A 12,894-nucleotide genomic window follows, 5' to 3' on the forward strand; every position below is an offset into this window, starting at 1 on the left:
GCAGGTTCTCGAGTTTTATTTAGTTTGTGGACAGCCTTGAGGAACGCTCTTCTTAATGGTGGCTAATTTACATTCCCGCCGTCGCAGTTTTTATGGTTCATTATTATCTTTGTTACACTTTACGCCACCATCCAATTAAAATACAGTTTAAAAATCACGCCTTCAACAAATTTTGAAGTGTATAAATAAATTTGTCGCTTACTTTTGTTGTTCCATCTAATGAAATTTTACAGAGTCGACTCTACAAATTATGCTTTTCTCACTAAAAGCGTCGGTAAGTGCAAAGGATCCGGTTTGTTTTGCAAACACTTTGATCGCAGCGAAAACTTTCAAGTACTAATTTATTTCCGTTACGCTGATGTGAAACAACAAAATGAAAACACCAAAATTATACAAGTAAGTATATCACAAATATTATTTGTACCGTGCAATTTGGTGTTTGAAAATGTACAAAAAAGTTGTCGTTTCTTTGTTCTTAGTAAATCAGTACACAGACAGTGTTCGCGTTTTCTCGAAGGACCAGAGTTCTCGCGGTATCGTATCCGGCTCGAAGGACCAAAATGATGGCGTTTTGTTGAAGGACCAGATTTCTCGCGATATCGTTTGCGGCTCGAAATGATAAGACTTGTTTACTTGATGCCTTTTGGTTTATTTCTTTTAATGCTTACAGGTACTGCCTATAACTACGGGCGGGTGGTACCAGTGGTACGGCTAACAGCCTGAACAGATGAAATTCAGGAAAAGCAATAATTATGATTATTTGTGCTTTGATACTGTCGAACTAAGAAGAGACAAACCGCTACACAGAATCAATCTATACTTATAAGACAAAAATATTAATCAGAAAGGTTGTTTCCACATAAAGTTGCTCTTCTCGGTCAAGTTTCTGCATCAGGGTATTTTAGGAACGTAACAGCCATTAATAAAATGTAATTAATCAAATTCCCATTCGCGGTTGGTTGTGATGACGTTATAATTAATTAGATTAACTTTTAAGTTAAATTTAAATAAAATTTTGACAAGACTTTTAAAACGTATCTCTTTATCATAAAAAACGAAAGTTTTTGAAAGACAAAGTAAACTTTAAGAATGTTTAATATCAAATTGACCTAATTGCCAACAACAAATGCAAACTCGATACCATTTGATTTAATTTTGTCTTGCCTGGTGGAAGAGTTAGACGAGGGTGTCTATTTACGCCCGGACTGTATATTAATTTTGGAGATATTTTCTTTTGTATTTATAACGGAAGATTTGCTGCATCGTCTCGGTCTGTAACAAGTAGTCATTTCATCATCTATATTCTAGTCACTGCAGTTCTCAATTATCAATATTATTGCATGAGTATGTAATAATAATGAGGGCTATTACTCATGAATATGAAGTTTTAAGTACTAACCGTAGATGAGCGTTGTAATCATCCGAGTAATAACCATTACACGCGGGTTTAATACGATATTGTTTCTACGAGTTACAAAGTTTATTATATTCACTGTCAGATTTCAGTTATTTCTTTTTAATAAAAAAATATGCACAGATCCGCGAATTCTAACATTTTAGAATTATTATGACATATGGGTATATGCTATGGAATCCGAAGAATTGTATCCGAGATATTTTCTACACGTAAAAAACCAAGCCGTTACCTAAACACCCTAGGTCCTTTATTAAGTGGCTGTATTGCATAACTTGCCGATAACAAAAAAAGAATTTATTCACATACAGGGTGTTTTTGAAATGTGTGCAGAAATTTTAACCACGAGCTACTGGCTTCACGTAGAACTCGGAAAAAATATTTAAAAAATTCTATGTCAAAAAATAAAACGACATTTAATTTTTGAGGTACAATTTTTTTTAATTGCTTTTAGTCTTCTACGTTGTCAAACAAGCTCGTAGGTAAAATTTCGGCACATTTTAAAAATACACCCTTGTATATCATATTTTATAAAATGTACACCAATGCGGTTTCTTTGTTTTAAAGCATTGCATTGGCGTGCATTTTATAAAACATGATATACAGGGTGTATTTTTAAAATGTGCCGAAATTTTACCTACGAGGTTGTAGGACAACGTAGAAAAATAAATGTCATTTTATTTTTTGACAGAATTTTTTTAAATATTTTTTCCGAGCTCGTAATTAAAATTTCTGCACGCATTTCAAAAACACCCTGTATAACTATAGGTGTTCATTTAAATTTATCCTCAAAGTTGGCTTTGAAGAGTCGTTTGAAAACGCATCACTCATCAGTCTTCAGAGTAAAAACACAAACAATGCAAAATGTGAGGTTAGATTTAAACAGCTGATCCGTGATATGTAATCCGTGGTGCGATCACAATCAACTTTTTAACGCCAACTTTGAAAATAAATTTAAATGAATACCCGATACATTCATTCATTAGAGATTCAGTTTTTAATTCTGTTTCACAGTTAAAATACAAATAGTTATTATTGCTAAAGTATTAATGTAGAGGAAAATTAGAAAATGAACAAGCACTTTGTAGTTTAAATATCATGAAGAATGTGGTCACGAACATTTCAGTGCTAAGTAAATATGTAAAGGGAATGGCAGATGTAGTCCGTAATTATGGTTATGAAAGAGAATGAACTGTGATCACGAAGTTGTAAAAGCGAAGTAAAATCGATGTAATAATATGTATCTGCTAATAACCTACTCTTATGTACAATTTATGTAAACTGTTTAACATAAATCAATAATAATGCTGATTACAAGAAGTAGGAATTTACAGCTAACGCTGTTGATAATAATCAGAAAACGATTTGGATAACAAGAATCATTTGAAAAACATATTTTTCAAGGTGTTTTCATCTCTTTTTTTTTTAATTTGTACCATTTCAGTTTAAAACTTCTAAATTAAAATAACATAATTTAATGGGGAATCGTTTCCGTATTATACCTATTACATTGCACTGACAAATAAAAAAAAAATTCAAATTACAGAAATATTTTTCATTTAGAAGTACACAGCAGTGGCTAATTTAGAAAGTTGGGATCACAAAAGTGAACTTCTGTCAGTCCTCTTCTCGTTATTATTGAGAGCAAGTTGATGTGAAATATATCAGCATCAGCAACAAAGTAACTTTGAACCTAACAAGACCATTGGAATGAAGGAGAGTGGAATTTCAATTAGGAACAATGTGGTCCAGAATGTGGTGGCGGTGTTAAAGGGCTCGATCGAGTAGGTATCTGAAAAAGATGTCCACGGGCTTTGATAAAATTCTGCACGTTCCAGAAGAAAATATTAACTATTAAAAAATCAAAAAAGTGGAGCAAATGAATAAGTAAATTTGTTCGAAGAAAATTGTTCACTAGCTACGAGACAAGTTTCAAATTGTTACTGCATTATGAGGAAGTATTAATACGAGTAACTGTCTAGCCTAGTGTAAAAGGAAACTATAATACATTGTGTCTCCCAATTTTCGTCCTTGCTGCATGAAATCAGTGAAAATTATCTCATCTTCATCTCAGAAAACTGACACCAGGCAGACCTTTTGCACGCGGAACTTTTTCTGGCCAAGAACCAACATTATTCTACTCTTTTGACATTTCTTTGGTCTCTGGGTGATAATGATGAACCCAAGATTTATTCATTATAACATAACTATTGGGTCGAACTATTTTCTATTGGCGCCAATAGATTGATGGGTGTTTATCAACATTATATTCATTTCATTGATAATTATATCATATCCAATTCATTATCATTATGAATGATGATCCAAGTCTTTGATGTTCGCTTAGACCAGCTCGTCTGTGTTACAGAATCATATCATAAATAACATCAAAGTTTTCCGTTGTTGACACAGGAATTGGTCTTCCAGATCATTACTATTTTTTTTACTCCGCTTAAACACCACAACCCAGTTTCTGTGTCGAATAGAAAGAAAATAATCGGTTAATGTTGTCAAGATGTCATGAAAACTTCCCTTGACAGTTAACTCCTTCAAAAACAGAAACTTGATCACTGACCGGTACCTACCTACTAGATTTTGTCAAAATTAAAATTTCACACAAATACTTACCACCACTTACTTAAATTGCATGGTAATGGCATTCATTTTCGTTTATAAGAATTAACCAAGGCAATTTCCTTATCAATACCCCCTGGTATTATATTCAAGGTGACATCCCGATAACAATTTACTGTAAACTTCATTCATCGCTTGAAACTAATGATGTCATCATCCCTTTAATCCTAGAATCTATTGCAAATTCCAAAGAGCTGAATAATGCTATGCTTCAACAAGCTAATGCGCGCCCACACACAGCAAGGATCATAAAACGCTACTTCAAGCAAACGTATTGATAGCTCAATGGCCTTCTCACTCACTTATCGCCATCTCAAATATTTGAGACACAAATAGGACTCTCGCCGCAAGTCAGTCATTTGTGACTCTGAATTCGAGTAATTTTAGGGTAATTTGTTTCGAAATGTCTTTGACCGGACCAATTATTTTGAAAGAACTAAGTTCAAAACTCAAAATGTTCAGATATAAATATTTATTCCAACGTTTTGGTTAGATTAATATCCTATTACTTGAATTATAAATTATAAGTTATTGGATTTATTACACACAGTAAATCTATCATTACTTTTATTGCACATTTCACTTAATTAGTTGCGCTCCTTTTATCATTCTTCACTATGATCCTTCGGAGGATAAAATTTCGAATGTAGCCATAACCTGAACTGATACAACCCCCAACATAAAGTATGTAGCACCACAAAAAAAATCATACAAAAAAAATTAATTACCATCGTTTGTCCAGGTTTATTCCAGTTTAGAGAACCGTAGATAAAATCAGTATCTTGTCTACTGAGACCACCCGCCCAGTAGTAGATGATACTGAAGAAACCGTAAAATAAAACGAATAGTAAGGGATAGATAAAATGTAACAACCGGATTGGATGAGCCACTACGAACAAATCCAGCATCATTAAGAGAGAATTATTTATGTGGTTAAAATAATTCAAAGCAGAGAAACCCATGGTCTCTTTGTCATAAATGAGGGTATGGAACCAAAATGTTACTCCGAAAGCAACATCAGTGGCGATTACATTTGTTACCCAGTAGACCTTGTACCACTTGAAAGGTACATCTTCCCAGTTTGACTCTTGTCGGGTGTACAGCACCATGCACTTGGTCAACAAGACTGCGTTGAAGAGGGTCTGGAAGGCGTACAAGATGTTAGCCCAATGGGTGAAGTAGATCAACCACTTTATTTTTTGCGAAGACGGCATCTCTGGGTGTTCCACATCCGCAATTGACATGATCAGAGTAATGAACAAGATCAGTGCTATTATCCATCTGTACACGAGGTAAACAGTGCTGGGCTCTGACTTCTTCTGCCATTCTGAGCATATAAAGATCACTGGTTTTTCGTGATCTAGGAAGAACTGTGATAATCGGCACTCGGTTTTACATGTTTGCATTTAATCGGTGACGTTCACCACTTGACAAATATACGATTGTCAAAATTTTTTCATAAACAAAAAAAAATTCAAAGATACACTAGATTTTTCCTACGACCACACAAGAACATGATGTAACCAATTAAAAAGCTGTACCATATTTTATAATAATATTCACGTTGTTTTGGCATAATGGGAGGCCATGTAAATTTTGCATTTAATTTTGTATAGTATTGTCGTTATAACTTTTTATCTGCTCTGCCCACATAAATTGATCAATGAGAATCAAAGCCAGATTCAATCTGTATAATTTTTCATCACATTTGCCACGTAAAAAAGTTAAGGTTATAATTTGCTCTCAAATTCACAATTATTGTTTTAGATTTAAAAAAATAAAATGTCATTAAGACAATTCGAATGTCAGATTTTTTTTTCTGTGTAAATCAGATCGTCTTAATAACCTATTTGATTGGCAACTAAGAAAATGTAATTGTCCTTAGTATAGTAAAGGTGTCTGTTGAATTAGGTTATGTTTTTTTAAGTTTGAGGTTATAAATAGCGTCAATGTCTAGTGCATTGTTGTCAATGGAAGAATAGTCGGACATCGCGGGAAATTCAGCAACATGCTATGTTCATTTTGATAGATCCGCATGTCAGGCACTTTAGTGACGGAAATCAAACAGTGTGTCCAACGTTAAAAAAATAAATTATGGCCTCCCATTACTACAAAAATATTTTGACAGTTACTGCAACGAACTTGTTACTTGTAATAAATCCCAGTAATGTCAAGAAATAACTAAAATAAATTAGTAAGCACAGTTCACTGAAAAGTAATGTCTTTTGAGCACTCGTGTGATTGGCGCACTCGGCTAGCGTCGTAAAAATCAGAAAATCAAAGAATGAAGGTGGATCCGTGTTTTAAACGTTGTTAGGCCTCATCGTAATATTATAATTATGTCTTGAGGCAAGCAACGTTCGCGACTGCAGAGAAAAAAATAATTGATGACTTGGCTAATTCGCACAGGAATTCTGATCTAACGGAGATGCGAGAAACAAAGCCAAAATGTATTAAAAGGGAAAGCAATTTCTTGTTCTTTTTAATGAGAGTTTCGCGAGATAAAAACATGCAAAAATATGTCTTTCTCCTTTTTTAATCAAAACAACATTTCTGACGTCATCTCAATCTTTTGCCTTACGACTGTCGGAGACAGTTGTAAGCAAATTTGTTTTTTCCCTCTTTTAATCCCGAGTTGTAGCGTCTTTTTAAAAGCTTTTTGGAGACGATGAATTACTCAACGTACGACTTGTTATTTACGTTTCAATTTTCATGTCTATTTGGATATATTATTCTGTTTTTTCTGCTTTTCAGTCAACATAAAATTTAATTATGTTGCAGTAACTTAAATTACATTGTCTGGCTGGATGGTCAAAGAGGTCTGGAAATAAAATCAAATCCAGACTGAAACTAAAATGTCGTGATAAGTGTGTTGGTATATTTTTAGGTTTCTTTCGGGCGCCGAAGAAGTGAAACTAATTTCCGCTGAAGAAAAAAGAAGATAAACTTCTAAAAAATGAGATAACATTTTGCATAAAAGGAACATACAATTTTGTTCAAATTTGCTTTTTATTTGTTTAGTATAAACTGAAATGAAACCATTGAAGTTTCATATTAATTAATGTGTAAGTTTTAATTGAGTTTAATATGATTTAACCGCATACCCTGTTTATTGTGGTATGGAGTGTGTAGTGCAAAATTACAAAGACAAATAGTCTGGAATCGATCGGATTTGGTTTAATTATTATTGGCAAACATAATTAAAAGAAGGTTATAAAGTTCGTGATACTTTTTGCTTGTGGGATACTATAACGTAGATTTGCAATTCTAATTAGCGAATAGTCTTTATATTTATTTTGCAAATTCTTTGTGGTGAAATTTAACTAATTGCAGGCTCACTGATGGTATTAACTTTTAATAAATTCACCCTCTGCTACTCACCGAATTTACTTTAGGAAAAAATTAGTGACACGACGCCATCCTTTTTAAATTATACACGGGATGAATAGGAGAAAAAACGGATCCTTTGGAAAATAAACTGTTCAATATTTAAAGCTGCCAAAGAGCACATCGCCCTCGTCAACACAAAAAACTAATTAATGCAGTCCGCTGACTGAAGATAATTACTGTCAAATTAGGTGCTGCGTCGTTTTTTTTAGTTGAATTTTAATGTTTTGGAAAGAGGAAATAAAATTTATTATATTAAACAGTTATAAAAAATTCAAGACAACCCTTTTGTTCTTGAGATAATTGTGCTAAAAAAGAATAAGATAATTGACATCCTTCACATTCTTTCATTTCGGAGAACTACATAGAAACATTGCTTGAATGTACTATGCTTAAAAGATTAACAAAGTAAATACTGAAATATATTTTCTTCAGTGTTTAAGATATGGGTTCTAATAAATAAAAAAAAAAACTAAAATTATGAAATAGCTATTTATGTAATAAGTACATAATATAGGTCTTTGTGGACGAGCCCTATAGTTTATGACAGAGCGAGCTTGCGAGCGAGGCTAATAAATAGGGCAAGTTCACAAAGCCTAATTATGTACGAATTACATACAAAGCTTTATGTTCGATTGTGAAGTTAAGTTTCTTTTAGATGCAAAATTAATAGATTCTAAAAATTACAATAATTTCGAAGTGTTCTGTTTTTGTTTCTGTGGTTACGAAATTATTTATTACTATTTATTTGAAAACGAACAGTGTTTGTGTTTGAAATGCGAACTGGAATCGTCTTTATTTCTAGTTGTAATAATGACCAAAGTAAGTGGAATTGCGGCAAAAGCTAAAGAATCTTGACTGCAAAGTTTTCTATTAATTCTATTCATTCCTGATTTAAATAAAATTAGGAAAATTTTGACGTTTATTTTGAAGTAATACCCAAAATTGACAAGCGGCCGTTTTACTATCTTTATGGACTAGTCCATAAACAGATAGTTTGTGGACACTAAATGATATCATAAATCATGAATTATAATACAATCGAACATAAAGTAGTTTTTGAACTCACTAACTTCAAAATGACATTTCGCAAACGTAACAGTTAACCGCGAACGTAGATTTCGCGCACTAGTGCTTCAAAATCATCCAAAAAGCATTGGCTTTCTTGAGCATTCTGAAAATAATTTGACTTGATAATAATAAAATCTGCTTTACAAAACGTCATTTCTCCAATTTGGCATTCGAAAGAAGCACTCGTTCCTTCGTGGCTTGTGCCTCAAATAATGCGCTGCTCATGTGCGAAAAATGTCTTCTCGGACTCGGTTCGTAAATAACTATTTGCTAGCAGTTAATAATTCAAAAAAATCATGACAAAGCAATGAAGGTCATAGACGATTGATTTTGTAAGGGAATATTAGTCTTACTTAAGAGTTGAAGTAAAAATAAATTACTGTTCGGAGGAATAGTATACGTTAATAAGAGTACCTAATAAGATAGTAAGGTTGCAAATTTTTGGATTTTAGAGAATGTATTTTTCTTAAACTGTATCGACTAATCGTTTTATTTTTTGACACTGAAAATCTTCTAGGCTCAATTCCACTTTCATACTTACCAATAGCCTACACTGCCTACAGTGATTAATTAATGTATCGGGTGTTCATTTTAATTTCATTTCTCGTCAAAGTTGACGTTGAAGAGTCGATTGTGATCGCACCAGGGATTACAGATCACGGATCAGCTGTTTAAATCTAACCTCACTTTTTGCGTTGTTTATGTTTTTACTTTGCAGACTGATGAGTGGTGCGTTCACAATCGACTCTTCAACGCCAACTTTGACGGGGAAACACCTGATATAATAACGCAGCGGACCGCAATAACAGTTAATAAATCACGGAAATAAAACCAAAATACCTCTCCTGGCTAAGAGATATAAACGTCAATGAATGCGTTACTTATCTTGTTGTTTTTTGCTCTAATCGAAATTGACTTATTTTTGAGTTTTTTTGTTTTGTTATTTGTTGTTTTGACAGCTTCTAAAACTGACAACCATCTATGTGGATTCTAAGAAAATATAATATAGTGTTTATAAGTTTACCAAGAACTTGGTATCATATAGGATTTTTTACTCATGCAATCGTCGCAGCTTATAAATATCTAAAGACTAAGAATACAACTGACAAGAGTAAATACGTGACTTCCGGTATAATTCAAATTTATATATTTATAAATCAAATTTTATGTTCATTTGCAAATTTTCTGAACGATATCCGAAAAAATATATATTTGCATCAAAGTGGCTTATAAATTACAATATTTCGAAAATTGGTTCAAAATAGTTCTTAAAATAAAAATGATTGCGAGTTTAAAGCCCAGATTTGTTCTTTCATACATTATTTACTCGGTCAAAATAGATGAATTATTTTTTGATCGAGTTTTATTCTCAACAAATCCAGACATAAAATCTCATTAGAATCAACACAAACCACATTTTAGATTTTTCTTTATTGTTACATTTGACGTATACCGGAGATCACGTTATAACTTTTGTCGGTCATATACAGCGTGTCTCAAAATTTGCGAACTCCGAATTCAGAAAGTTGTAGGGAACGACCCAGTGGAGCTCGAAAATTACCTAGAAAAAAAATCGCTCTTCCTGAAGAAGATATAAGCACTTTAATTTGGTTCAATACATAGCAGCCTTCATATCCACAGTAACAAAATATTATTCTAGCTACGTTGCCGTTCCATTTTTAAGAAAAATTACAAAAATTTAAGATTTTTTTACTCCAAAGTAAAGCTATTTTTCAAAAAATCACACCACAATCATCTACACCATAAATAACAAGAAACACTGAACTTTTCAGCCTGTATTTGAAGAAAACGCACTTCAAAGAGTGCACCTTCAGACCAATGTATCTTTGTGGGGGGAGTCCCGATTTTTTTTTTAATTTCCATATTTAGACTACTGAAGTGATCCCCTACAATGCTCTGAATTTGGAAGTCGCGAATTTTGAGACACCCTGTATGTGCAGAGTGATCAACAAGAAAACAAATCAAGAGTGCTACCTCATCTTTTGTTTTATGTCCAAGTTATGAATTTTATCCAGTTAAAGTTTCCACACTGTATAAATGTTAAAAATGTAAGCGTTCTAGGTTTATAATTTAACTTTTAGATTTAAATTTAAAAACTATAATTATTTTCTTATTAACGAAAAAATTGCATAATTAATGCGTTATGAACTTAGTGGGTATAATAATTTTTATGACGTCCTCCACGTACATCATGTATAAATTTGATTGTTATCAATTCAAAAATAATCTAGAGTTGTAATTTTAGGTTTAAATTTAAATTAAAATCTAATTATTTGTGGCTAAAGAGAAATATGTACAGTTGCGGAATTAAAATTTCGGGCACTATTGTCAATGTCATGATAAAACAACCTTTACGTTAATAACCTTATTTTTTACTCTTGTCATGTTTTTGTCTTTTTGGCATTAAAAAATTGTCATTTGTGACATAATAACGGGTATGCAACATATCAAAGCGGTGATTTAATGTCAGTCATGATGACAGTAGAAGGTGCTTTACAGAGATTTTGTTGAAGTGACAGAAAAATAGTGCCCGAAATTTTAATTCCGCAACTGTACATATAAAAATCGTTTTACCAATGCTTTAGTCGAATATAAGGGACATAAGAAAGAAACTACAATAGTCAGATTTCACATACACCCTATGTTTTTCATAAATGAATTTTACTTTAATTAATAGAAAAATTTCTCAAGTAAGGTTTTAGTGACATTTGTTGGTCGTATCATGGTAATAAATTAAGCTCGGTTTTACCGACACCCTATATATTTAAAATAGACATTTTACTTTAATTTGACAGTTGGCAAATCAAGGAAAATTTCAAAGATTTTCGAACTAAAATATTTTTTTAAATTGCATTTTTGGTGGTATTTTTGGTTGTATAGATCGTAATAATGTTAAATAATAATTTTTCTTATTTATTAATAAACAACCCCTTGTCTAAAACGTAATATTTTGTACTTAAAAGTTTCACCACTTTCTCAACCCGCGATGAATGATGGTGATGACCCAACTTTGAATAAATTCATATTTATCCATGCCACACTCGAAAAATTTGGGTCATCCAAATAAATCAAAAACAAGGCGACATGTGCTTAAACTTATCCATTTATTCTTCATAACGGATGTGACAGTTTTAGGCAAGCGTGCCGCGTTTTCCGTCACAATTCCCCAATTCCTGTCTCTCCCAAAGTTCCTGTCGTTCCTACCGGTTATAATACAACATTCTAGGACCACCCCGAGGGCGAAACGTCTCCGCCACCCGTCAACAATCAACATGTCCTACCTGTTATCCTGGCGGAATCAGCTGTAGGTCCCGTGCGGGACAGGTTCACACGTGCATCTGTTCGAGGCGATGTTGCGTTCTTGTGAGACGTTTATCTCGCGTCCGTCCTTCGCGGCGACGTCGCTGGTACTGAAAACGGGACGGCGTCGGCAGCGTCGAGGCGCTTTCCCGTCGAGCTTACTACACGCGAAAGGGGGAGGAGCACGCGACGAGAAAGCTGTGTCGGTGACGTCATCAGTGAGTTTACGCTCTACTCCGACGCATTAAAACGCCGGACGGGTTAAACGACCTTGTGGACGTACGTGCAGTGTGGGGGGCAGGGCCGGATCGGTGGCAGCGAGGCCGGAGGAGGCGATGCAGGTGCGTAATGGGAGATTAGCGTATTGTGATCGGACGGGGTTCCAGGAAGCCTAAATTTAATTATCGTTCGAAGAATCGCGCACAGAAAATTATGAAGGAAGTTTCCCGAAGGATGTTCAGCGGGAAGCGTTTTTACGTAACGGGGGAGGGTTCAGACGGGCGAGAAAGTTTTCTCCCGTTCGGTTTTCGCGGAAAGTTGACAGAATTTTCGGAGAAACTTGAGCGTATAGCTGTCAAGTTCAAATTACAGGTAGAACAAAACCATCAATAATAATGAAAGATATGGAAAATGTACAACCTAGGAATAGTGATGGAATAAAATTTAAAAAGTGTACTTATAAATTGATATCAGATTAATTAATAGAATTCATTTCGCGGATCTCGAAATCTCGCGGTTTTCGTGAAATCTTACGGTTGATATCGCGGATGATCTAATTAATTCCCGCTAATTATTTCGTTGATTTAATTAATTTGACGGTTTTCGCCTTTGATCTCGCGGTTGGTCGTGATGTTTTGTGTTTTTAATTTAGTTGATCTCACTTCGCGGTTTTGATGATTTATAGTTATTTAATAAACAAGTTTGTTAATGAAGGCAATTAATAATCGAAACTGTTTAAAGCACGAACGAGTGTAGCGAGTGAGTGGCTTTAATAGTTGAGATTATTAATCGCCCATTAACAAAAGAGTTGATTACAAAATTTTTTCGTTGACCGCAAACTTTTTTTT

General features: G+C 33.7%; 2 protein-coding genes across 8 annotated transcripts in view; both read right to left on the minus strand.

Moving 5' to 3' along the window:
• Positions 1-12,894, minus strand: part of LOC138130061 (diacylglycerol kinase eta) — a 171,758-nt gene that overhangs the window by 77,886 nt on the left and 80,978 nt on the right. Inside the window, exon 1 of one of the 7 annotated variants that reach the window (XM_069046416.1) lies at positions 11,809-12,006. The exons of the other annotated variants lie outside the window; for them this stretch is intronic. The gene's annotated coding sequence lies outside the window, so the exon portion shown is untranslated. Of the gene's footprint in view, positions 1-11,808; positions 12,007-12,894 lie in introns of those variants that run through there. 7 annotated transcript variants of the gene reach the window in all.
• On the minus strand, positions 4,506-6,302 carry LOC138132101 (protein rolling stone-like). The gene has a single exon (XM_069049477.1). The coding sequence runs from the start codon at positions 5,452-5,454 to the stop codon at positions 4,654-4,656; it is 801 nt and encodes a 266-aa protein (XP_068905578.1). The 5' UTR covers positions 5,455-6,302; the 3' UTR covers positions 4,506-4,653.

This window comes from Tenebrio molitor, chromosome 5 (genome assembly GCF_963966145.1).
Source record: "Tenebrio molitor chromosome 5, icTenMoli1.1, whole genome shotgun sequence".
NCBI classification, from domain to species: Eukaryota; Metazoa; Arthropoda; class Insecta; order Coleoptera; family Tenebrionidae; genus Tenebrio; species Tenebrio molitor.